This window comes from Ambystoma mexicanum, chromosome 9 (assembly GCF_040938575.1).
Source record: "Ambystoma mexicanum isolate Mex_15411 chromosome 9, UKY_AmexF1_1, whole genome shotgun sequence".
Lineage (NCBI taxonomy): Eukaryota > Metazoa > Chordata > Amphibia > Caudata > Ambystomatidae > Ambystoma > Ambystoma mexicanum.
In genome coordinates this window covers 1,043,505,319-1,043,532,188 of record NC_090931.1, presented here as the reverse complement: position 1 = coordinate 1,043,532,188, position 26,870 = coordinate 1,043,505,319, and the positions used below count along the sequence as shown (strand labels likewise).

The following is a 26,870-nucleotide window of genomic DNA, read 5'->3' as shown; positions in this document are numbered from 1 at the left end:
TGGTGTTTAACCAGATGTTTAACAGATACTCTTTATAAAAAAAATATCAGCGGTTGGACTGAGCCTGGAGCCTGAGGCAGAGACGTAGTACAGGAAAGTGTACATTTTGTGGACATGTAAGTGTGCGCTTGGATGCACGCAAGGGGTTGTGTGTGTTTGTGAGGGCGCACATATGAAAGTGTGCGCCTGTGAATGAGTGCCGTTTGTTTGTGGGTTTGTGAGTGCAGTGTAAATGTGCAATGTGCACGGGCTTGGGCCCTGAGTGTGAAAGGCGGGTAGAGGGGATCATTGGAGTAGAACACAGCGCCAGAAGGAAAACGGAAACCTCGTGCCAGCAATGAGAGGTCTTATCACAGGGGCATTAGTGCAAAGCCTGCATACATGTGTTCTTCTGTTCTTATATGGAAAATACTGGCAAATATTCACAAAACAAGCATGGGCATGATTTCTTAGAGTGACATTAGTGCGTTTTCGGGAAACGTTAACATGTCTGCTCTTTCATGCTATATATAGGTGCAGCATGGACTTGATTTCTCACAGTGGCATTATTGCATTATGGGTAAAGCCAAAAAGTGTATTTTTGCATGGCATCACATTGTCATATATTTGTACAGACAGCCTGCATGGACATGATTTCGTAGAGTGTCATTGTGGGTAAAACTAACAGCCATAAATACTGGGTTATATTGGCACAGACAACATGGACAAGACTTCTTACAGTAGCATTAATGCATTAGAGCAAAGCTAACAGAAGTGTGCTCATACATGGCAAATGCTGGTTTGTATTGAGACAACCAGCATTGGTATGGTTTCTTACAGTAGCATTAGTGCATTACGGGCAAAGCTAGCATGAGTACGGTCTTATGTGGTAATACTGTCATATATTGGCACAGCTAGGATGGACATGATTTTCTACAGTGGCATTACTGGTATTTTGTAATACAGCTGGCCTGAAAAAGGTCTTTTATAGAGGACTCTGATTTAAAAAAAAAAAGGTGTTGTTTTCAGGCTATACCAGTACCATACCAAAATTAAGTATCTTGCCCTTCCTTTGGAACAAATGCTCAAAGTGTGGAAAGTTGACTGTTACTCTAACCTTCTTCTGTTCTGTGATACAACCTTTCTTCAGTGACACAATCTATCTCTGGTCTTTGCAGTCTGTCTGGGGATAACCATGCTCACAAGCCATTGGCTGCAGGTGAGATCCGTATTTCCAATTAATTGACACACCAGAATAAAGAATACCCAAATGGTTGTGTACTACGGTCCATAGAGGATCTGGTTTTGGGGATATGCACAGTGTTTCATAATTAGAAATCTATCAATGTGCAACATATTGAGTATTGTATAAAGAAGCCATTAGCAATGATTTGCCTTTCTGACTGCTGCACCCTGATGCTGCGAGGTCATGACAGAGTCTTTTCGATTTTGGAATAAACTGATGTGACATAGCAGCAGGCGGATACAATACTGGATACAACATTTTTCCATAAGGGATTTCTTTTTTAGTTTTTGGGTTGTTGTAGAGTTATGCGGTTTATAGTTCCCTTCTTCCACCCTTTGACATCCCTTGCAATATTATTATTATTAGAGTATTTATTGAGCACAAATTATAGGGGGAAGCGCACAGTGAAGGAACCAGAAATACAAGGGAGCAGTGAGTTAACAACATGATAGGGTGGGCCATTGGCAGCCTGGGATATACAACCAACCACAGGAGGAAACGTTGGGGAGCAGATTACCCGGTCTCAGATAGTATGGTGAGTGGGGGATGTGTTGACCTCATAGTTCGGAAGGAGCCATTCCTTGAAGTGGAGGGTCTTGAGTTCTTTCTAGAAAGGTAGAAGCAAGGGGGCGAGTCTGGTGTTGACGGGGAAATGGTTCCAGAGTCTTGGGGTATAGACACAGAGAGGCTGTGTTCTGTTTCTTTCCCTCCTGCATGACACAGTTGAAGTCTGCAGATGTCCTTACTTCTGGTGGATCATAGGCCATACAGAGATGCTTAGTTTCTCAGTGAGGTAGGTTTAGGACTTCTGGGTGACAGCTTTGTACATGATGCAGCAGGATTTGAAGTGGATACATACTAACAGTGCGAGCCAGTGCAGTTTGATTAGGCTCAGGGTAATGTGGACAATTTTGTGGAGTCTTTTGATGAATCATGCTGCAGTATGCAGGTCACATCTCAGGGGTGGGGAGGTAATTACCAGAAGGCCTTTGACACCATCTGAATGGAAGAGTACCAAGGCTTGAGCAGCAGATCAGATGTTTTTTTTTCTAGGATGAAGAGCTTAATTTTCCATAGGAGAGACGGTGGGTACCAAGCCATTTGGTATTTATTGCTATGTGATGTTTGAAGAAGAGGTGTCTGCTGATGTCGTACCCAGTACCCAATGAAACTGGCACAGGTGTCCAGTTACCAGCTGGGGTATGTAGCCCTCAAGGCTTCTAGGCGAGAGGGCAGGTCTGGATATCAGGGTGTTTGGTCTTGTTGGTCAACAGTAGGAATTCAGTCTTGAAGGGGTTGAGCTTCAGGCAATCACTGAACATCCAGGAATGGATCAATGTGAGGCAGGCCTTGAGCCTGTGGATGCCTTTGATTGAGGATATCATGAGGTAGAGCTGTGTGCTATCTGCATATTGCTGGATGTGGATGTTGTGTAGAGACAGGAGGGTTCCGAGCCGTGCCATGTAAAGGTGAGGATGGATCCTTGTGGGAGTTCACAGGTGATGGGTAGACTTCATGAGCTGGAGGAATCTATTTGTACAAACTGGTGGCCATTAGCAAGGTAAAATATGAGGACGATCTTGCTGATCCGCATGCAGCAATGTAGATTGTTGTTGCGTGTCTGGTGGGTTACTGTTTCAAATGTTGCTGAGAGGTCATGGAGAACCAGGAGTCAAGGATGGGCATCATTGAGCAATTTATGGGCACCTTGATAGTAGCTTTTTCTGTGCTGCAACTGCATCTGAATACAGGATCTTACCTAGAAAGTGAAGGTGGGTGATGGGGCGATAGTTGCAGAGATTGTTGGTGTTCAGTGCTAGATTCTTGAGAAGCAGGAGGGTTTGTCCAGTCTTGAGGTTTGAGAGGATGCTGCGCTGAGTTAGGAAGCTCTTGATAATTGTCAGGTAAGGAAGGATTGTTTCAGTTGGCAGGGTCTTGAGAATGGAGGCAGGGAGGATTTTGTCTACGTAAGATGTGGGCTTGAGGGATGCTAGGTTGGCAGTTAGGTCTTCCATAGTGAGTGTTTTGAAAGTTGTCCAGGTAGTTGTGGTTTTTGTGAGATGAGATGTGTTCTGTGTTGCCAGATGTGGCATTGGTATCTATGTGTTGGCAGATTATGCTAATCATGTTGATGAAGAAAGAGTTGATGGCAGTGGATTTTTTATTTGATGGAGTATGGTGCAGGTGGTCAGGCATTGGGTTGATTCAGTGCTTTATGGCTTTGAAGAGGGCTCTGCTTTCATTATTGACCTTGGCTAAGGTGGTTTGGTAGTAGTTGGCCTTGACAGTGCTGATCAGTTGTCTGCGTGTAGCATAGCGTTCCTGGAGCAGGCACAGTGTTAGTCACCAGGTAGCTCATAGCACTACCCTCTCACCAAACATTAGTAATAATGGTCAGACTTTGAAAAAAGACAATTATGCTTGTGAAGAATCCTATACTAAAATGTCACTGTGTAATATATATTTCTTAAGGGTTTTAACCCTAATGAGTGCATGAGTTGTCTCACATTCGATTATATTTGAAAATTAAAGCCAATTGAACTATCATAAAGTGTTCTCATTAAACAATGTGCAGGCTTTACCACTGGGATAGCCCAGTTTGTGTTCACAATGCAGCATTCCAAGCCTACCGGCAATGTGGTCCGTACATGCAGGCAGATGTATGTGCTATCAACATGCTGTGCATAAGCATCTTCAGACAATTCCTCCCAGAGGCACATGTGAATTGATATACTATTAATAGGCTTGTGCCTACCCATGTTCATGTAAATACCAAAAGCAGAGTCAGTGTTACTCCCAGGAAATTGAAAACATGAACCCACCTTTGCTATATGCACATATGGGCATAATTTGCATTCACTAGTTATGCTCCGTTGGCTCTTTTGTTCTTTCTCATGACAGAGCAATAGGGGTTTAGAAAAACCTTATAGACCCCGCCCTTGGTCCATACCAATTGTTAATGGCCCGCAAATGTCATTAAATGGCCTTGCTGAACTCCAGCCTCTCACTCAGTCTTTGGCATCAATACATATCGTGCCACCCTAAGACGGGGTCTGTAAAGTTGAATTAGCAAATAGAAGTCGTTATTGACCTCCTCTAAGCCAACCAGAATGTTGTGGACACAGTCAATAATGTATGTTATTGGCCTCATTCCAAATATTTTGAGTTGAGCAGCAGCCTTAGAGCCCACATTGCATAAACTTTTTTATTTCACCACAACGTGTTAGAGACATTAGAGACATCAAGAGGGACAATAACTGAGAGGCTGGTATTAGTCCCCAACAATTACCCGTCTTTCAGCTAATAAGGCTTATTTCAAGGGCTAGCTAGAAGTGGTATTGCTGCTGTGTTACTTTGCACTGAAGACACTTATTATGCATGCAGACGTTGTGGAGAGCTGCATGGATATAGATTCACGTTGTTCTGGAGCTTTGAGTGATTACATGCTCTCACTCATCAAATCATTAAACATGAATAAATTACACATTGGGCCTCATTACACGGTAGGCGCTAAAAAATGTGATTTACCGTCATGGCGCCATTAGCGTGTCCGCCATCGTAGGAGACCGCTAATAGCGTCACATTACGAGTTAGCGGACACGCGCATAGGGCCATGACGGTAAATGACCCCACCGCCATGGCGGAAAAGCACCTTACCGGCTCCGACCAAAGTGCTGATAGCACCTCCGCCCTCATGCTGCACGCTATTAGCGGCCACCGCTGTTAGCGGTCACTGCTATTAGCGGTCACTGCTATTAGCGGTCACCGTAAAACACCGGAACCGGAAATAGCGTCATCGCACCGGAACGGGAAAGAGCCCGGCGGCCATCTTCAAAAACACAATCCATTGCCATCCCCTGCACTCAGGACCTGCAGCAACACCACGACTGGCAAAACCACATCCCAGAAGAACAAACAATGCCCAAGGCCCTAAAGAAAGCCGATGCGCGCCAGCGCAAAGAACGCTTCTCAAACGAGGAATTGAAAATGCTGGCAGACACCCTGGCTGCAAATGCAGAGGTAGTGTTCGCTAGCGACATGCGGCGCCCGGCACTCCTGAGAAAAAAGGAAATCTGGGCTGAGGTGGCGCAGAAAGTCAGTGCGGTGGGCTCCACCCCCCGCACCGTAAAGGACGTGCGCAAGCGGTGGGATGATCTGCGCCTCCGTGTACGCAGCATTTTATCGGCCAACAGGAATCTGGCCATGGGCACAGGAGGCGGAGGTGGATCCCCGATGAAGATGCAGGAGTGGGAGGAGACATGTGCCAGCACCATTGGCATAGAATCCATCGAGGGAGTGGGCCGAATGGAGTGTGGTGTGGCAACAACGTCAGACGGAGGTGAGTGACCACGCAAGACACAGCAATGCCAAGCATGAGTCCCTCCCCTAAATGTGAATTGGGAATCAGCTAATGGATGGGGTCATCACACACACATGTACACAACCCTGCATATATGCCCTGCACATCCCCACACAACCACATGCATGCAGCACCTCACACACGTGTCACCCTGACACATGTCCGGATGACCCACCCATCTGGCCAACAACCTGCAGGCCCAAAGTAGATGTCCAAATCCAAAGAACTGCAGCAACAACAACATATGCATGATGCACGTTGACCCATCACTGATGTTATCCCTGTCTTGCTCCCCCACAGGGTCACAATCTGACAGTGAGGAGCTGGACGCTGCAACGCAGGCCCCACCACCCAAAAAGCAGGCCAAGGGAAAGGATGCAGGCACCAGGCCCAGTACATCGAGGGGCACTGGGATATCTGGAGTGGCCCAGCGTACAAAAGCCACCCACGCAACGACCACACCAAGGGTCGAAATGCCATCCGACACTGTGGCAGCACCCCCACCACCCACCCCCACCACTCAGGAGCTAGTGCCAGAAGGCACGCCGTCCGCAGCCAATAGCTCCGTTGGGGAAGCAGCAGCCACGGCACCTATGAGTGATGTGGACGACCCATGTCCGACACCGGAAGGGCAGTGTACACCCAGCCCCCAGCTGTCCCCACTCCACAGCCCATGCAACACATCCAATGGCAACATCCATGAGGTGCATGCCGGAGATGCAATGGATGGGTCATTCAGTCCCGTGGCGAGCTCACCTGATGTCGGCCACATGCAGCAAGCTGCGCCGAGGAGTAACAGGGGCAGGGCCGCAGACGACACCATGTGCCTGATACGCCAGCGCCAGGAGGAGCTCAATGCCCTGGTTGCCCGGCAAGTGAGCGAGGCTGCCTCGACCAGGGAGGAGATCCGGGTGTTGTCAAGGGACATGAAAGCTGCCATGGACAGCAACACGACGCGCCTATGTGAGGAGATGGCCGCTGTGAGGCAGGTCCTAACGCGCATTGCTGAGGCGATGGAGAGCATGCGTCACTCACAGGGAGCAGATCAACCAGCCACGCCCTCGTCTACTAGCTCCGACCAGACAACCATCCTGCGCAGGTCCAGCCGGTCCTTGCGGCGGTCAGACTCACAACCCCCCAATGGTGGTAGTGGAGGAGGGAAGTAGGGCCAGCCTGTCCCTGTTGACACTTGGGAACTAATGCAGCACTGATGTGCACACCATGTTCGGTGGAGTTGTGGGGGAAGGGGGGTGAGGGTGTTTGGGGGAGTTGTGGGGGGAGGGGGGTGAGGGTGTTTGGGGGAGTTGTGGGGGGAGGGGGGTGAGGGTGTTTGGGGGAGTTGTGGGGGGAGGGGGGTGAGGGTGTTTTGGGTGGAGGGTACATGCACGTTTGAATGTCATAATGCTCAATACAGACGTAATGGCATGGATAATCACATGACTGGACATTGATAATTGTGTATGTGTGTTTTATTGTTGAAGGGTGCACTGTGATTATGTCCTCCATACACCCCGTGCCCTGAGCTGAACACCAATTGCACCCTCCTAATCCATGTGCATCAGAAACAATGGTCTATCAGGTGCTGCCGCACAGCACGTCCCTCATGGGCATCGCCACCTGCATGACCTGCAGCCCCCTCTCCTCCATCCTCATCCCCGTCATCATCCTCAGACGGTGGTCGCAGTTCTATGTCAGGGGGCATTGGCACATTCCGTCTGATACACATATTGTGAAGCATGACACATGCCATGGTGATCTTGGCCACCTTCTCATGCCCGTACAGGAGTGCCCCGCCCGACCTGCTGAGGCACCGGAAGCGTTCCTTCAATAGGCCGAATGTCTGCTCGATCACCACGTGGGTACGGGTGTGTGCATGATTGTAGTCCTCTTCGTGCCTGTTCTGTGGGTTCCGCACAGGGGTAAGGAGCCACCTCTTCAGGGGATAACCTGCATCACCTGCATGGGTGCAACAATGGGTATGTGTAAGTGTCTACATAATGTGGAGCGTGCACATGTCACACAAACAAACATTGCATATTCAACGACATCCACTGATCCAAGCACGCATGGCAATCAGGGTAACTGCAATGTGGGAAGGTGAGGTGGTCCTTGCAAGTGGACATGCACCATGCATGCATACAGCAGGGATTGCCATGTCCCGCCAGAGTTTAAGTGATTTGTGTTTCCTGGCCCTGGCAACGTTAGTGCCACACTGCTAGTACACTGCCATTCCTTAGTTGATGTCCCCATGCTGTTTGATGGCAATTCTGTGGTGGGGTACGGGTGTGCCTCACCACAATGGCTACAGGGGATCCATTTGTATGCACTCATGTGCGCGGACCATTTCTGATGTAGTTCAGCGTACATTTCAGTTGTGATTTTGATATGCATGTTGCTGATTTGTGTAATGGGGGAATGGTGTGTTGTGCGGTGTGCATGTTGTTTGGAATGGCCTGTTTGGCGTAATGGATTGATATGTTTGCCGTGGCACTCACTTCCGGCATGTGGTTTTGTCTCTGGTCCATTGTGGGCTGCCTCACTGTACAGTGATGCAAATATGTAGGTCCATTCTTCTCATGACACAAGTTCACGCCCAGTTGGAGTATGCATCTCCCCCCCCCCCCATTCACGCCCATTTGGAGTATGCATCTCCCCCCCCCATTCACGCCCAGTTGGAGTATGCATCTCCCCCCCCCCATTCACGCCCAGTTGGAGTATGCATCTCCCCCCCCACTCACAATCCACATCACACTGACATGTGGTCGGCCTGCTACTCACCAAGTAGCCACGAACGTTGTCCAGCATGTCGCTCCATGTATCGTGGTATTGTCGAGTTCCGCAGGACCATTGCATCATGGGTTGAACCGGGATATCGGGCACAGCAATGTGTGATGATCTTATTGGAGTCACATACCATTTGGACGTTGATGGAGTGGTATTGCTTTCTGTTACGGTACACTACCTCATTGGCATGTGGGACCACCAGTTCTACATGGGTACAGTCGATGGCCCCAATGCAACTTGGGATGCCTGCCAGTGTATGGAAGCCTACTTTGGTGTTGGAGATCTCCTGGGCAGTCCGTGGCATGTATATGTGTTGACTTGTGTGCTGCAGGAGGGCATCGAGCACCTGGTTCAGTGTGCGTGAGAATACTGGTTGTGATATGCCATGCATCTGACCTACCGTATGCTGGTAGGTGCCTGTGGCCAAGAAGTGGAGCACTGTTACTACCTTCAGTAGAGGGGGGATGGCAGTACGGATGTCAATGAGACTCACAATGTCGTTGTATATCATGTCTACTATGGTGGTGATGGTATCCCAGTCCAGACGGTACAGGGTGTGTATCTGCTCAGGGGTTAGGTTGACTGGACTGGCTCTGATCCTGGGAATTGGTGGCTGCCTCTGTGGTATCACTAGGTGCACTGGTGGTGCTTGCTGCGCCTGTCTTGCCCTCCTCCTCCTCCTCCTGCGTCTCCTCTGTGCTGCCTGTTGTTGTAGCTGCTGCACAGCAATCATGTCCTCTAGCCCATGTAATGCTGCTAGTATTGCATCCATCTTGGTGTGGGAATGGGTGTGGGGAGGGGTGTGGTGTGCTCTTTTGTGCTGCCAGTCTCCATTGCCTCCACCTGTGCTGATTTTGTCCACCTGTGGCAGGTTGGAACTCTGCTGTGCTCTTTTAACGTGTGGTTCGCGATGCCGGTATTAGCGCCTTGCCGGTAAGGGTTCTTTGGGTCTAGTACATGCCGGTATTGCCATGTATGCATGGCTCGTGATGCCGTGATATTAGCGCTATGCCGCTATTTCCGGTCTGAGGGGCCGCGCGCTCACGGACTTGCCGCTAATAGTGCCACCGTACTTTGCGGTGCCGCTAATAGCGGTATGTCCGGTTCGTGATTGGGGTGGGGATTTACCGATATCGGTAATCCCTTACCGGTAACGGTATGTCCCTACCGCCTACCGTGTAATGAGGCCCATTGTGTTCTGTTTCTTTCTATACTGCTTGTTTAAATGAGTCCGAGGTATTATTTTGTTTTTCCTTAAGTACGCTGGTTATTTTTCATAAAAAGCCACCTTCTCTACAAAATGTAGGTGGACGGAATTGTTGCTTTTAGCACATAGCATTTATTAATCACGAGATCGTTTTAGTGCATGGCCCAAGGCAGCAAAGCAATATCAAGTTTGAAATACATTTAAAATGAGCTATTTTCAAAACATATATGCCCATATCAGTAACAATAAATTGCGAGTCTTGCCCCTGTACATTTAAAATGGAAACACAAACCTCTTATTTATGCAGTTTTATTTAATCACCTGATAAGCACGCGTATGTTAAAGCATCATTAAAACGTAGCCTACAGAAAATAAGCAAATTAGAGTCTTTGGCGTTAAGCAAAGTCAGGAAACTGGACTAAGTAGCAGGGCCCTGCAGGTTTAAGCCTGCTGTCAAGGGGTATATTCAAAACAGTAAGGATTGAGAGATGAGTGATGCAAGATAAATATTGCCAGATAAAATTGACGTCTGCTCCTGAGCAGCAGTCTCTTAACAAATATATGCTAACTTTCCTTTGATCGGAGCTTATCCCCTTTGATTAGATTCAATGATAAGTCTCTAGAGCCAATGCACAACAGTGTATTCATGAATAGGACCAAATAGGTCTCCTGTGTCCAGCCATTAAATCTACCAACCAGTGTTGACTACAGTGAGAGGGAAGGATGTATGTGTATTCCTAAACATTGAATTCTTGCTGTTGTACATTGTGTATATCGTTCATATTGAACCCGAGTGATACTTATGTACGCATTGTGCAAATGTGATCATGCTATTACAATCAATTTGAAGACATGAGTAATATGAAAGGCTTCTTACCTCGTCAGAGCCGGATCCAAAGATTAGCAGGTCAAAGGGGATGGCAGCAACCATGTCAATTAGGAACCAGCCTTTGAAGTAGTGAATTGCTATTTTGGCGGGGTCACTTACCACTTCTTCGTTTGTGTTTACGTACGTAGTTCTGAAGTTTATGAGAATGTCAATGATGAACATGATATCCACCATTAAGTCCACAACATTCAACGGGCTGCACGAATATCCACACTCCCGTCGCTTCTGCTCTTCTCGGTCATTGAGAAGGAAGGCCGCAGAGTATGGGGTGAAAATGGCTGTGTAGATGACGAGCAACAAAATCAGCCAATCCCAGACCGCTTTGAAAGGGCTGTAGTGTAAAATTGTAAACTTGTTGATGCGAGGGGTTTGAAGTTTGTATTCGGGCAAAACATCAGCTCCCAAAGATAAAACCTAACAGGGATGAAGAAAAAGAGAAAAACACTTGCTGTAGGTGATTACAAAGATAATTTGCCAATTTGGTACCTTACTTCACCCCTCATGGGAAGTAGATTTTCCAGGTAAGTCAGAAGGGTTTAATGTAGAGTGTTTATTAGCCATGGTACAACACATTTTGGGAAAAGGATCTAAACAGTTAGGACACATTTATGTGCACGGGTCTCTGCCGCCAAATTTTCATCATTTGCATATCAGAGTGCAAAAGGGCAGGCAAAAGGCGGTGTACAAGTGTGTACATGTTCACATGACCCGTAGCATTTACAATGGTTTCCTATAGAGGCCGCCTGCTCTTTGCTGGTGCTAATGGCCGGCGGACTCCACAGGAATCCCCAGCATTTGTTCCGGCTTGAAAATTTGTGCCAGTGCAGATGCTGGAGTATTTGTATGGTGGAGAGAAAGGAAGCGTCGGAAATGTTAGTTATGTTGTATTCCTCCTCTCCGCCATACAAATTACGGAACATGAGGCACACCATTAATTGAATGCATAAAACTCACGACTTTTAAGCTTTCAATTAGCGGTGCACCAAGCTCAAAATGAGATTTAGTATTTTTGTTAAAGGGTACATTTACACATTGCATTTCTACATTTAACCACATTCAATAAATAAGAGTGCTTCCTAGCTTTATTAGATTGAAAATGATGGGTTTGTGTGTAAGCTATACAAGTGGAATCACATGCACCGAGCCGAACAAGACCTACATAGCCAATCTACAGAGCTTTTTTAGAAGGGAGATGTGAAGTAGGCAGTACCTTCCCCTAGGCATGAAGGCCCAACACACCAGCTTTTTGTATTTGCAAGATTTAGTAAGCACAGAACCTCTATATTGTTAGCTTTCACTGATAAACTTGGATGTGCTTTCTGTGCCTAGACACCCACGCTAAACCTCACTGATGGTGGTTAATGTGGCCGAAACATAGCTGGGGTTGCTTATGGTCTGAAGAGGAGACAAGACCGAGCTGTCTGAGCTGCGCTCCCTTTTTGGGGGGGGATATAGTCTGATTTGCGAATGTGTTTCCCCCCTGGAAGTGGTGCAGTAGGCGGAAAAGCAATGGAATGGAAGGTTGCAGAAAGAAATTGTCAAACGTTATGATTAATTCATAGCTTTTCCATCCATTACACCTTAGTAAACGTCACTGTTACTGTAATTTCTTTTTGTGGAAGGGCTTTGCAACTCTTGGAAGGGTATACTATATTCTGACAAAATTTGAAATGATTCTTTGGTATTTATGCAGTTTAAGTTTTAGTTTTGTTGTGGCCTGAGACAAGGGCCCTCATTACGACCCTGGCGCAAAGCGAAAAACGATGGCGGTAAACGATTACCGCCATCGTCTTGCGCTAGGGCCGATTACGACCCGTGACCGTAAACTACGATGTCATTAGCGGCATCGTAGCTAACGCTGCCGCTGACTGCGCCAAGGGCGCGCGCACGCGAACATCCACACCGTACTTAGCGCCATGGCGGAAAGGTACGCGAATGCCGACCCAAGCGGACATGCCCCTAACGCCATCACCCAGCCCGTTAAGTACCTTACCGCCATGGTGCTAATTACGCCATCGCGAACCAACCGTAAAGGGCCATGTAAAGTGAATGCAGCTGCCACAGGTGCACAGAAACAGCACAGGTGAAGGCAATACAGACTCAGGAAGTACAAAAAGAGCACACCCCACCCCTTCCCACACCCAGTCACACTCCACAATGATACCAATAGGACTAGCAATGTTGGGGCTGGAGGACCTGATAGCAATGCGAGTGCTACAACAGCAACTACAACAACAACAACAACAACAACAGGCTGCACAGAGGAGACGCAGGAGGAGAAGGAGGGCAAGGCAGGCCCAGCAAGCCCCACCAGCACAGCCAGTGCCACCACGCAGGCAGCCCCCAATCCCACGCATCAGACCCAGCCCATTCAACCTCACCGCTGAGCAGATCCACACCCTGTACCGACTGGACCGGGACACCATCACCACCATTGTGGACATGATACACAACGACATTGTCAGCATGATTGAAACACCCACTGCCACCCCCCCCTACTGAAGGTAGTGTCCGTGCTCCACTTCCTGGCCACAGGCACCTACCAGCACACAGTGGGGCACTTGCATGGCATATCACAACCATTATTCTCGCGTACACTGATGCAAGTGCTCGATGCCCTCCTCAAGCACACAGATGACCACATCTCATTACCACGGTCTGCCCAGGAGATTGCCAACACCAAAGTGGGTTTCCATGCACTGGCCGGCATACCTGGTTGCATTGGTGCCATTGACTGCACCCATGTTGAATTGGTGGTCCCACATGCCATGGAGGTACCGTACCGCAACCGTAAACATTTCCACTCAATCAACGTGCAAATGGGATGTGACTCCAACAGGATCATCACACATTGTTGTGCCAGATTCCCCGGATCAACCCATGATTCTATGGTCCTTTGGAACTCAACAATACCACGCTACATGGAGCGACATGCAGGCCCAAGATCCTACCTACTCGGTGAGTCTAATGTCATGAGCATGGAAATGCAAAGTGGGTGTTGAATGACGTACCAATGCATATTTCATCTGGCAGATACAGGGGGGTGATGCATACGTCACATGGGTGCAACTAGCAGTAGCCAGATCATTCCCTGTGGCAGCACTGACGTCAACAGAGTAGTGTACACATCATGCCTGACCTAATCATCCCAACATGTGAATGAAAGTGCATCCCAAAAACGACACAACCATTTGCAAGTGCATTGTGCAAATTGTGACCGCATTGACCCTAAAGAAAAACACCAACATGCACGTCACCATGCACCAACTACTGAAAGGCCTGTCCCCCACAACTGCGCACAAAGGACGCACATGACAGACAGGAACATCAATGCACCACTACAAGACCCACAAACTGTCCCCATTGACACCAGTAATGCTCAATGGGGTCATAATGAGCCAGACATCAATGTCGCTATCATGTGAGCTTCAAGCTCACAGGACACGTGCAAGGTCACATGAATGACGGCCTGAACGGACACAGTAGATGGCCACTCACAAGGCAATCGTTCCCCCTGCATTGTGTTTTTGCATGCAAAACAGTACATGAGAGCCATGAACACATACTGGTTGCACAGTGTAAATCCATAACCACAACTCCAATTGGTGCACAGTAACAGTCAGAATCAAGGCATGGTTGTGCGTCATGTTCACATATCAATCTCGTTCCTGACACATTCTTTTCTCACATTTTACAGGTGATGCGGGCTATCCCCTGAAGAGGTGGCTCCTCACACCAGTGCGGAACCCATCGAACCAGCATGAGGAGGACTACAACCATGCCCATGCACGTACCCGTGTGGTGATAGAGCATGCTTTTGGCCTACTGAAGGCACGTTTCCGCTGCCTCAGCAGGTCTGGCGGGGCACTCCTGTACCGCCATGAGAAGGTTGCAAAGATCGTCATGGCATGTGTCATGATACACAATATGTGCATCAGACGAAACGTGCCACTGCCCCCTGACGCAGAACCACAACCACCTGATGATGGGGATGATGATGATGGGGATGGGGCAGCACCTCAGGGAGGCAGCGATGCACAGGAGGGCCATATAATGCGTCAGAATGTCATTGACCGATACTTCTAGCACACACAGCGAGTGTGTGACATATGGATGGCACTTGGGGCACTGTGTGTGTCTGGTATGTCAACACTGTGGACTGTAAAACAATAAAGCACACATACGCAATGAGCAATGTCCACACTTTTCGTTTGTGAGAAAAGAAAAAGTGTATTGTTCTTCTGAATAGGTATAACAGAACCCCTCCCCCCTGAACACTCCAACACACCCAATTCCCCCCTCCCCCTCCCCCTGAACACTCCAACACACCCAATTCCCCCCTCCCCCTCCCCCCTGAACACTCCAACACACCCAATTCCCCCTCCCCCTCCCCCTGAACACTCCAACACACCCAATTCCCCCTCCCCCTCCTCCCTGAACACCCTGCAAACATGTGACAGTGCCCGTGGTGAAGTGTGTATAGTTTAGCACACTATTGACTGCCCCCTCTCCCGGAACCTGGGGCCCCCCTGCCTGTGCTCCTCAGGGTCCTGGATGACCTGCGGACGGGAGAGGCTTGTGCTGAACTTGCAGCTGAGGATGTACCGGGCTGCTCAGTACGGCATGTGTCCAGAATTGTCTGGATGAGCTGGCTCATCATCTGCCGCACTGCAGCAAGTTCGGTGCATATGTCCCTGCTGGCAGTTTGGATGGCAGCCCTGATGCCATCAGCACTCCTCTCCATGGCTGCACTGGCACTTCCACATTCTGCAACATGCTGCGTGAGGAGTGTGCCCAGTGCTTCCTGCCTTTTGGCAATCTGCTCCAGCGATAGCTGGAATTCTGGCCCAATGGAGGGTGCCAATGGGGGACCAATGGGACTACTCCCATCTTCCACAACTCCCACTGGGCTTGGAGTTGCTGGCCATGAATTAGCTGGCGATGGGCCCTGGGTGTCATCTCCATGATGGCTGATTGGGGATAGGTGTGGTGAGTGCAGTTGCGTGTTGTGGTCAAGTCCAGTGTCATCCTCCACATCACTGTCGGAGCAGGCAGCGATGGCTGCAGTCTCCCCAACAGTACTGCTCCCTGCTGACACATTGCCCTCAGTGGGCAACAGTGGGTGTTGTTGGGATGCAGGCGCTGTCACGACCCCTTCCTTGGGGGACTTTGCTGCCCTGGCCTCTTCAGCCTGGCGTGGTTTCTGCCTGGGTCCAGCAGAGGTGGATGCATGGTTCCCTTCTCCCACTTTCCTGGCCTTCTTGGCTGGGGTGCTGGTGCTGTCGTCCCTGCCAGTGTCCGATTGCGAGCCTGTGGTGGAGCAGAGGAGGGTGACTGTTATTGATGGTTCAGCGGACATTGAGCAGGCATTGTGAAGAATGTAATGGATAGATGGTGGAGTTAGTAGCCCGTGACATACAGGTTGCCTCCCTTTAGGTTCGGTTTTGCATGCAGGTGTGTGTCTGCCTACTGTACAGTGTACATGCTGCATGTGCGCAGGGTGTGGCTCATCTGCTGATGTGTTGCGTCTGCCACATTGTGATTGTCATGTGCAAGTGTATTAGGGTGTCTTGCAAGGCTGGATATGAGGCACCTACCTGTGTCTCCAGATCTCGGGGCCCCTCTCTCCATCTCGCCGACACCTTCGATGCACTCAATGCCAATCAGAGAGGCACATGTCTCCTCCCATGGCTGCATCTTCAGTGGGGAGTCTGCTCCCCCGCCAGTTCCCAGGGCCAGGTTACGGTTGGCAGACATAATGCCCCAGACCCTGATCCGCAGGTCGTCCCATCTCTTGCGGCACTGTTTGGAGGTGCGTGGGGTGGTTCCAACAGCACTGACACGTTGTGCCACAAGTTCCCACACCTCCTTTTTGCAGCCTATGGCTGTCCGGGTCATCTCAGTGGAGAAGACAACATCGGCCTTCTCCTGGAGCGTGTCTGCAAGCATTTGCAGTTCCTCTCGACTGAATCGCTCCTGCCGCTGCCTGTCACATGCCTTCTTGACAACTTTAGGCATGGTTGGCTGAGGAAATGGGTGGGTTATGGGAATGTCAGGGTTTGAGGGTTGGTTGTGGTGTGGTTGGGTTGGATGGCAATGGATTGTGTTTTTTAAGATGGCCGCTGTGCTGTTTCCCGTTCTGCCACGATTACGCTATTTCCGGTTCCGCCTAATTGCGGTCACCGCTAATTACGGTGACCGCTGACTACGGTCGGCGCAATGATGGGTGGCGGTAGGTCACCCTGCGCTGTTAACGAGGGCGGTAAGGGCTGTTTACGGCGTGGCGTAGTTTACGTTACCGCCATGGCGTAATGCTCGTGCGCGATGGGTCGTAATATGGCGCTCTTATCGCCATCGGACCATGGCGTTAACGCTCATTATGCCATGGCGGTAATTTCGATCACTTACCGCCTGGGTCGTAATGAGGCCCAAGGTCTCACACATTTTCGTAGAAAAGGAGAAAACAGTTTTTATGTGTTATTCCGTATACTTTGGTAAGATTGTTAATAACTTTGTCAAATTTTACTAACCAAATCCTGTAAGAGTATATTGAGAATAGGACATTAAATTCGACTATCCCGAGAATAAGACATTAAAATATTTTAACCAAAAATGTTCCCTTAAAAATATTCAGATATTCTGAGTGAATGTGATATACAAGATCAAGGCCGTAATCCCATTTTTAAAAAAGGGTCCTAGATTAGAAACAAATTTTTCATCTGTTCATATGGAAACCACTATTGCAAAAATGTAAGCATGTCCAACTACACCTTAAGAATCCTTGAATCTAGAAATAGGCTAAGGAGACATCAATGTGAATTTCATGGGCCTAATTGCAGAGAGAGGTGAATGAATACCACCAGTGGTAAAATGGTGCTGAAGGGGGACATACAACGAAGCAGTGAAATTCAATCCGCTGTTTCACCATTGATGGCAAAATGATCAATGGTTGTCCTCAACTAGCCATTGAAAATCCTGCTAAAGGAAGAAATAGAACAAAAAATAATGGTAATTACCAACCAATATAACATTTTCTCTGAGACTCCGCTGCTCTTATCAGAAGTGCAGGTAGCGCGTGGACACCAAATGTTCACATGCCAAAGAGATATGGAATTTGCTATGATACCCCTGTTACTGCTATTGCAATGCATACATTATTCTGGCGAGAAGGAGTTTGCACTGCTAGTATTGCATTTCTACACACACTGGCATTTGCTTGCCTGTCACAATTATACGAGTAGCTTGAACAAATATTTTCCCTGAATGTTCATTTTACCGTTGACATCAGTTACCACTAACATTATCTGCTACTGACATTAAAACCATATCTCCACCATAAAGCAATACATAATAACCGTACTAATGTCATTAAGGGCTGCTTATTTAGGACCAATGGTATTTCATTTTTACGGAAATGTGCAATCTTTTGAAGGGTTATTGTTTCAGTGACCTTATGGCAGTTATATAGGTCAAACGAAAGTAGTACAGTATATGACTTAAGCTTACTTACAGTACAAGTCATACATTTGGAGTATCTGTGCACTACCCAATTCACAGGGACTGACAAGAAAAGACATTGTTTGTTACTCTGTGCCCTTAGTAAGGTTAAGCAATCCAACGTTTGGTAAAAACGCACATCTCTTTGCATTCAAAGCAGCTTTTCCTTAAACATAGTAAGAATTGATAATCAGAATTTATAACTATTGGAATATCTCGGTAGAGAATCACCATTCATAAAGTAATACAGCCCATCAATTAGGACTATCATGATCCGTTATGCATGACCCGTGCCCCAATGTTCTTAATATTGACAGAGTCCAAAGTGTGGGGGAGCAGGAGTGGTACAACATGTGCAGATGTGCTTCAATAAAGGAGGAACTAAAAGAGGAGGAACTTTGGAATGTTTGGGGAGAGAGCATATACCAGACATACTGATCATAGTTCCACTCCTGTGTCTTCAATGCAATGCCTCCCATTCCAGTGTTGCAACAGGAGTAATAAGCGAATCCATGTATAGTATGGGGGCATTACAATTGGTTGAACAAACAAATAATTATTTTGTATATTTGTATCCCAAAACCATCTTCCCTGGATGATTTCGCAGTTTACAGCCATATTTTCTGTCAACTTGTCAACATGGGCCTATGGAAAGATTTTAAAAATACATGGTGGCATTAAGGGGATTCTATGGCTCCTGGAGGAATATAGGGTTGTGGCTAATTAGAGCACATGCTTAGAAAGAAGCAGCCGTGGGCTCTGAGCTAAAGTAGATGTAGAAGTCCGAAAAGAAAGTGAAAGAAAAAGATAAACTGTATGCAACGTACTATAATGTCCCCATACCACTCCTTCTCTGGGTATTTTGCATAGCTAATTTCTTCCAAGAATGCGCATAATAATAATAATAATAATAATTTGGCACTTATATAGTGCTACGAACCCTCAGGTATCTGAGCGCTGCTTATTATTACCCACGGTGTGTGGTGCTCATTTATCGACCTCGGAAGGATGAAAGGCTGAGTTTGGCCCCGCCGGGATTCGAACCTGCGTTAGCAGGCTCTGCACGGATGTCAAAGCGAGCGCTCTACTCGCTGTGCCACATGTATCAACTTCTCCAAGCCCTCCTGTTTTGATTGGACAGTCCCGATCATATTAACCACTGTTGGTCTTTTTCTTTAAACTAGTTTTAGGAGCATGGTATTTTGGTTACCAAGTTATATGGGTGTCTCGATGTAATAAAGCTGGGTTGGGCAGCATTACACCCTTTGCGAAACAATTGGCTTAAACATAGTTAGCTCTGATCATAGAATGAGCAAATACAACTCTTACAATCTCAAGAGATTCATATTTGAATGTGTTCTCTGATAAAGTTTATTTCTGAAAACATGAAGAGATTAGGGCATGATTTCAATTCAAGCTCTTTGCCCGATAACCTCACTCCTCTTTGATCAACACTTCTCTGTGCGGTATCTCTAAAAAGCACATACATTTTCCCTACCAATTATTGTTCAAAATACCTTTGCTTTTCTATATATAGTTTGTTTACTTCACAAAATGTTGTCTTTTATGGCTGCTTTCATTACAAGTAGGTCCTTGAAAATTGAAAATGTTAATTCAATGGCCTTACTTCCCCACATCCTTTTTCGAAGGCCTTCCCACCATTCATTAAGTCTGTCCATCCACCTGTGACTTTTCTATCCCTTCCTCATGACCTGCCTCCCATCTCTCTTCGTATCCCTCTTTCCACTTCTCTTGCCTCTCCTACCTTGATTTCTTACTTCATCCTATTCAGCTTTCTTGACAAAGCTAAGCTTTAACTAGTGTAATACAACATGTATGCATGCACGTCTGTACGTCATTTATATAGTACTAACCTGGCTAGAAAGCAAGGGAGCGCTGCACAAAAGAGTGATCAGTACGTAGTGAGGGGGGGGGGGTCGTCTTGTAGTTCCATGATTCTCATTTGATGAAGTGTTCTTTGAAGAACAGGGTCTTCAGTTATTTCCTGAATTGCAGAAAGGAGAGGGGCTGATGTTAGCAGTAAGGCTGTTTCAGAGTGTGGCAGCATAGCAGGAGAATGCTTGTTTACTGGCCTTCACCTTCTTGCACTGCTTGGATTACACTCTGGATGTATATTGTGTTAGCTTCTGTTGTTGCATTGTCCCCTTGGAATGGTCATCTTTTCAGCTAAGGACGATGGAGTCTTGGGCATTAGAGTTTTGAAGATGATGCAAGCTGTCTGAAGGTGATGGAGCGTGGAGTGCTAATCAATGAAATTATGTTTGAGTGAGGGAGATGTGGTTGAATGTATTCAGTCCTGAAACGAGGATTGTGTGCAGGACAGGTTTCAGAGGGTCCAGAGTTTTGGTTGAGATATCTGTTAGGATGGTGTTGCCACCATTCAGGTGGGAGAGCACCAAGACCTTAATGACAGAACTGAAGTCCTACATTGGGATGGAGTGTTAGTTACAGCACAGCTATTAGAGTTGGTATGATGCTGTTTGTGTCTTCTTGAGGATGTTTGCTGTAAAGGAGAGGTCATAATCAATGGTAAAGCTGAGTGACTTTGCACTAGGGGCGAGCTAGGCAGAGCAGCAGTCGAGGTCCATCTGTGTCAGCCTGTTTTGAACTTGGTTTCAGGCAGGCACTCGATAACCAGGCTTGAATGTGGAGAAGCAGTGTTTCAATTGGTGAATGTTGTTAGAGCAGATGACCTTCAGGCCTAGCTGTATGTCTGTCAGATGGCAAGGGAGAAGTTCAAGCCCTCTGGAACTCCACAGGTAACCAGGCATTGCTTGGATCTGCAGGTGCCCATCTGGATGAGCTGATGTCTGTTGGTGAGGTAGGAGTCAAAGCATCAAGGGATTGTAGCATTGAATCCCAGGAAGAAGGAGAGGGTGATGAGTAGCATTCTGTGGTCGACCATGTCAAATGTGTCAGAGAGGTCAAACAGGGCCTGGAGACATGAGTCATCTTTGTCAATGATGAGGAGTGCCTCGTCAATGACCTGGATGGTGGCAGGCTGAGTGCTGAATCTTGATCGGAAGCTGGACTGCTATTCTTGAAGTTGGTTGTGTTGGTGTAGCTTTTCTTGAAATTGGTGATTGACATGAATAATTCTATTAACAGCCTACCATCCTGAGCCTTTGCGATGGTCGTGTGCGATTGCCAGGCAAGCTGCCTTTAATCACAGGTGTTAACACCATTAGCGCTCCAGCCAGGTTTGCTTTAAAAAAAAAAGAAAAACACACTTTTTGCAGTTATGCACCCCTTCATTAAAGGAAGGTTTCTTCATGCAAAGTGGCTGCCATAGATGCAACAGCGACTTGGAGTCCCTCGACACCGTCCATGGGGCCAGTTGTGATGAGGAGGATTGGGGATATGGTGGAAAGGTCATTGCAGGGAGAGGCAATGTGTGGAGGGAGGGAGAAGCGGGTGTGGAGAGGATGATGAAGGACTCGAGGGGTGGGTGGAGAATGGAGGAGCCAGTGGTAAGAAGTACAACAGCACCTCTAGTGAAGGGGAGCTAGCAGCACCCTCCAGACTTGAGCTTTCACTGTACATTCATGAGCAGTGTTGGAGGAAACTCATTGGCTGGCTCCTTCTCACTGGGTGCTAATGGAAAATAAGAGATTCCCATCAAGAAGTTTTGTTCAATCACGCCAACAACTGATGTAATACATGACAGATGAGTGAAAAGAAAATGGTCCTTTTTGCTTATTGAGCCAATGCAAGAAATTCTGGTTATTCAAATGAAAACTACATATTTTTTTTACTTTAAAAGTAGAATGGAGTAGGCATGTCAGAATATAGTAAGTTGTTTAATATTTTCATGACATTTAAGTATGTGCCCAGAGTGATTTATAGAGGACCTGTCAGTGATCACATTGCGAACAACTGCAATGTATGTGTGGGTCAAAACCAGAAGTGGAAGGTAGAGTCAAAAACATGCTAAACATATCGATGTTGATTCCCAAACAAGATAGATTGTCAGTACCTCTTTGTTATTCTTGACTCACTCCTGCAAACTGACTTTGAGTCACAAAGGAGCTACAGTAATTGGAGTAACTGTGGCCTACACTTGCCAGGAGAAGAGTAAGTCAGAGTTGCTACTACTGCAAATCAATAGTCTCCTTGAGAAACCAACAGTCCCTCTCCAGCAGCATTTCTGAGCCCCTTCTCTTCGCCTTGCACTCCTTGATGCTTGTTGCATAATATTTGCAATATATCTACTAGAGGGGAGGGAGGGAGACATGGTTATATACATAAGGAATTTCACAATGTTTGCTTTGAAGTGGCTGGTATTATGGCATCCAATGTTTGAAACTGCATGCAACGTGTGTAATGTTCTAAGATGCATGTGAGGCTCCGCTATGTCCGACTTACTCTGATGTTTGTGACGTCAGTCTGTACTGGCCTGGAGTGACTGGGGGTGTGTCCAATTGTATTCTTCTATATTTGCTGCATAAAAACATAACTGGTAGACTTGTGTTAATGCTGACATGGCCAGCCCTGATCTAGAGTGGTCTGTTCTGATGTTGTGAGGCCTTTTTGGAGTGACAATCCTAGACATGTCTTCAGTTCGTTTTTAACTGTATTTGATAGAAAATGTAAACGGGTTTGATCGTATAAACTGCATTTTTGAATTAGTCCGCTTCACATTGCGGATTTGTAGACCTTGTTTGAAAGCCATTCCCCATCATTTGCATTGATGTTGTAGGTAATGGGAGTTTACATCACATATTAATATTATTAATATGACTGTATTTATGGAGCGGGCCCTAGCTTCGGGAAGCAATGGAGCGCTTTACAATCATAGGGGAAAGAACAAGGTTAGGGAGTCGCGATATGAGCCAAAAATAAAGGTGGTGATAACGCAGCACCTTTTTGCAACAACTATCGTGCCACTAATGTGCTACACATGAGCAACACCCCAAGCAGCAGCATTGTTCAACCTCTATAACACCATCCCGCTTGTAACACCCTCCACAACCATATGTTTGCCTTAAAAGGTGCATTGAAGCACCAGCTAGGAGCTAAAGCTAACACAATCAATATGTTTTTCTTTTAGGGTTAGGGGAATCTGCTATTACACAGCAGAGATGGGCTGGGGAGATGCATTTCACTAGAGTGAGTGACTCATACGACAATAATGACATATATGAAAATGACCGTAGAAACATTGTTATAATATGATTCTGTATAGCTTCATATATGTTTTTAAGATTGTCTTCCCTACAGATCTGCAGGGGTATGCAGAGATATCGTTCCGGGGGTCACCAAGGAAGCAGCAGCTACCTCTGGCTTTCCGTTGGGTACCCTGCTTGTAAGAGGGACACACACAGACCGGACTACCATGTGCTGAATAGGCTTGGTTTATAGTGATAAAATCGAAAAATAAAATCTCGAAAAAAAAGGTAAAAAAAAAAGGTCGAAACAAAAAAAGTCAGATTTTTTTTATGCCATTTTTTATTCGAAATGGGGGGGTTCCCCTCAAGCCCCCCCTTTTTTTTACCCATTTTTTTTTAATCCCGGACCCCAAAATAAATATATAATTAAAAAAAAGAGTAATTCTACTTTTTTTTTTGAGATTTAATTTTCGACCTTATTGTCATTCGAGATTTTTTTGTTGAGATTTTGACCGACCACCGAATGAATTACCTGTGAAGCTTGAGGCTATGTCTGGAGACAGCCCACAGGCCCACCTATCACCCATGTCACCAAAGATCAGGAGTTGATCATCAGTGCACTTGCGGCTTGCACACTTCTGATTAGTGAATAATCAGAAACGTCATGTCTGTTTGTTTCCAAAGGCCTTCTTTTGTTACTGGCTTGACCTTCTCCTTGTTACATCTGACGTGGGCTGAAGAATTCTTGCAGTCATATTCTGTGCACTACTGCTGCTTTTAAGGGAAGAACATTTAGAGGTTGGTTACTATATAGTTATTTAAATATTAAGATACTCTTCACCTTCGTTTGTATCACTAATGCACATGCAAAGAAATGTACACATGAATTATCAAACTAAGTCAAAAGCCTTTCTTCACATCTCCTCCATTCAACTCTGTCTTGCGCCATAATGCTTTTTTGTTATTCCCCTTTTCCACCCCAACTCTCCTGTAGCTATGTTCTCTTGTGCCTTACCTTTCATCTAGTACTTGCCAAAGCCTTAAGAAATGGCGGGGGTAAATACATGACCAACATATCGGGCCTCATTATGACCCCGGTTGTAGCCAGGCCGGTAAAAACAGCACGGCTGCTGCCAGAGTCATGTTTTTGTCCAGCACCTGGCTTTGGGGAATTACCAGGGGAATTAGAGCTCCGGTGGTCCCGGTAATTGCCCAAAGCCAGGTGCTGGAAAATGGAACTCCACATTCCCATTTGAGTCCCATTGGGTCTGCGAGCTGGTGCTGTTCCGCCCACCAGGTCAGACCTGGAGAGCGGGACGGCACCGCCCGCAGAATTTGGAGTGTGCCAGTCCGGTAACAACGGTGCCGTTATCTTACCGGCACCGTTGTTACTGGACCGGCACCCTCGTAATGAGGCCCATTGGATTGCACAAGCACCAAGGTGTACAATCCCTTTCTTCAAACTGTGCTGCTGGCAGAGGACCGACTACACCTTGCTACGCAGCAGACACACCGACTAAAACCCTGAAATAATGGTGCACAAAATCAGGCATAACGCAAGGCAGCACACATAACCCTAGTTGAACCACACACAACTAACTAAAGTATGTTTGCTAACTAAACTATTGTTTTGTCTACGTTAGTAAATATGATTTGATTAATTATAAGCTTACTTTTTTTTTTTACAGCCACAACGTCACCTCTGGAGTCACCAAAGCTCATGTGGCATCAGCTCCTGTGACATCATCAAGTGCGTGATGTCACTTCTGCTATTTAGGTGAATTGACTCGCTTGACAGTCTACGGGGCTTTAGGTCATTCGCAGACTGAATAGTGTGCTTGTGAAAAGGGTTAAATCAGCAGCACTGGAGACCGTGGGCCACCACATTAAGCAGAATAGAATGCCAGATACTGGTGGTGTGTTTCCTTCTCCAGCTGGAGTACATCTAGTTTCCATCAGAGTGGGACTGACATGAATATCTTTGATGCAAACATCTTCTGAATGACGGGCGTTCGTCTTCAGCACATGTGCTACACTAATCAGCTCCCAGAGTGAATTAATGCAAATGTCAGCTCCAAGCAGTAAGACATTTACCGCAAGAACTATTTTGCATGTGTCATTGAAGTGACAGCATTAAATTAGCAGTGCCTTTAAATTAGCAGTGCCTTTAATTTAGAATTTCACTAGCGGATCGAAACATGCGGAAAGCTAAGTATAGCAGGCAGAAAAAACAACACAGTCTTTAACACAAGTCATCGTGACATTGCTGCCTTTACAACAACAGCCGACATGAGTGAGATTTTGTTTTGTAGCTGCTCTCTCCGGGGCTGTTCAAAACTGACGTCCACAATTGAAATGTACATTATTGCTGCTTTAACCCTTCCAGTGCCAGGACTGGGTGTGTATATTTGCTCCGACGTTGCATGAACATTTTTTGCATATTTGGTTTATGATCTAAAAGACCACATTCATGTTGTTTTCAGCACAGGTAGAGATAGAGCGGTGACGGATATGCAACGCATCAAATCAAATAAAAGAACAAAGAACACGAAATAATCATCAAGGAAAAGTTCCCAAAGTGTGGAGTCGAGTTGAGCCACTTGAGCTGCAGGGTTCCATCATTTTGAATAATTTCTCGGTTCATCTCTAAATGCTTTGACTCATTTGACCTATTCAAACTGCCATCGTTTAGATGCCGTGGGCCTGTTTTGCACAGTGGGCCTGTTTTGCACAGTGGGCCTCATTACGAGCATGGCGGTAGCCATGCCTGTATGGCAGGCACAGCTACCGCCATGCTTGCTACCCATTACGAGGCCCGGTAATTGCCCATTCGTGGGTGGTCTGTCTTGCTGGGATCCCGATCCCCATTTTGCCCCATAGAGCAGAATGAGGGTGGAGTGGGGAGCATGGATGCGCCAGCACCGTTGATAATGGTGCCGGCGGCATTACAAGTTCTGCTCGTGGGTGCCCCACAGCTCGCCAGGTAAAACCTGGCGGGCTGTCAGGAACCCTTACCGGCACCATTCATACCATGGCCGCCACCCTTATAACGAGGCCCAGTGTGTTTATTATCTCTCGATGTCTGTTTTGGTGCAAACCCCTCTTTTGGTGAAAGTTGTAATTACCAAGGTTATCAAGAGTGCATAGCCATATTACCACTGATTTTGCATGCCATATGGAATGTATCGGTTGGTTAGGCACTTCCCTTGTACTGTTTCCTGGTCAGGCAAACTTACTGAAACTCAGAGCCTCATTACGAGTTTGGAGGTAGCCATGCCATGGCTACCACCTAACCCGGGTCCGGGTTCCCTGAATGAGGAAATACCGGTCCATTCTAACCTTGGAGGACCCAGTATTTCCCCATTCAGGGAACCCAGACCCGGTCCATCCCCATTCCCATTTGAGCCCCCATAAGGCTCAATGGGGATGGGAGACATGCTAACAACGGGCCCGTTAATGACGGGCCCGTTGTTAGCATGCTTGGCCGCTCACGGGACCCGCTAAGGACGTCTAGTAAAACCAGGCATCCTGAGTGGGTCCCGCAAGCAGATCTCGTAATGGGGCGGTAAGGGGTTAACGGCTCTGGTGCCTTTACCGGTGCAGTTAACCCCTTACCGCCCTCCTCGTAATGAGGCCCTAAGTTTTTTTGCATAACGCAAGCAAAAATCAGTCCTCAGGAATGTAATATTCTCTTTCCCCTTAGTGTCACAGTAGTAGACTTTCAGTTTTCTATATGCCTGGAATCATCGTTAGGATGGAATTAGACACTATACAGGCAA

The 26,870-nt window shown here is 47.0% G+C and overlaps 1 protein-coding gene across 4 annotated transcripts in view; it reads right to left on the bottom strand.

Annotated features, from left to right (window-relative positions):
• KCNH7 (potassium voltage-gated channel subfamily H member 7) overlaps positions 1-26,870 on the bottom strand; it is a 2,172,707-nt gene that overhangs the window by 707,495 nt on the left and 1,438,342 nt on the right. For all 4 annotated transcript variants that reach the window (XM_069616318.1, XM_069616315.1, XM_069616317.1 and 1 more), the window contains one exon: positions 10,454-10,879. In XM_069616318.1, coding sequence (XP_069472419.1) covers positions 10,454-10,879 — 426 coding nt within the window. The remainder of the gene's footprint in view (positions 1-10,453; positions 10,880-26,870) is intronic.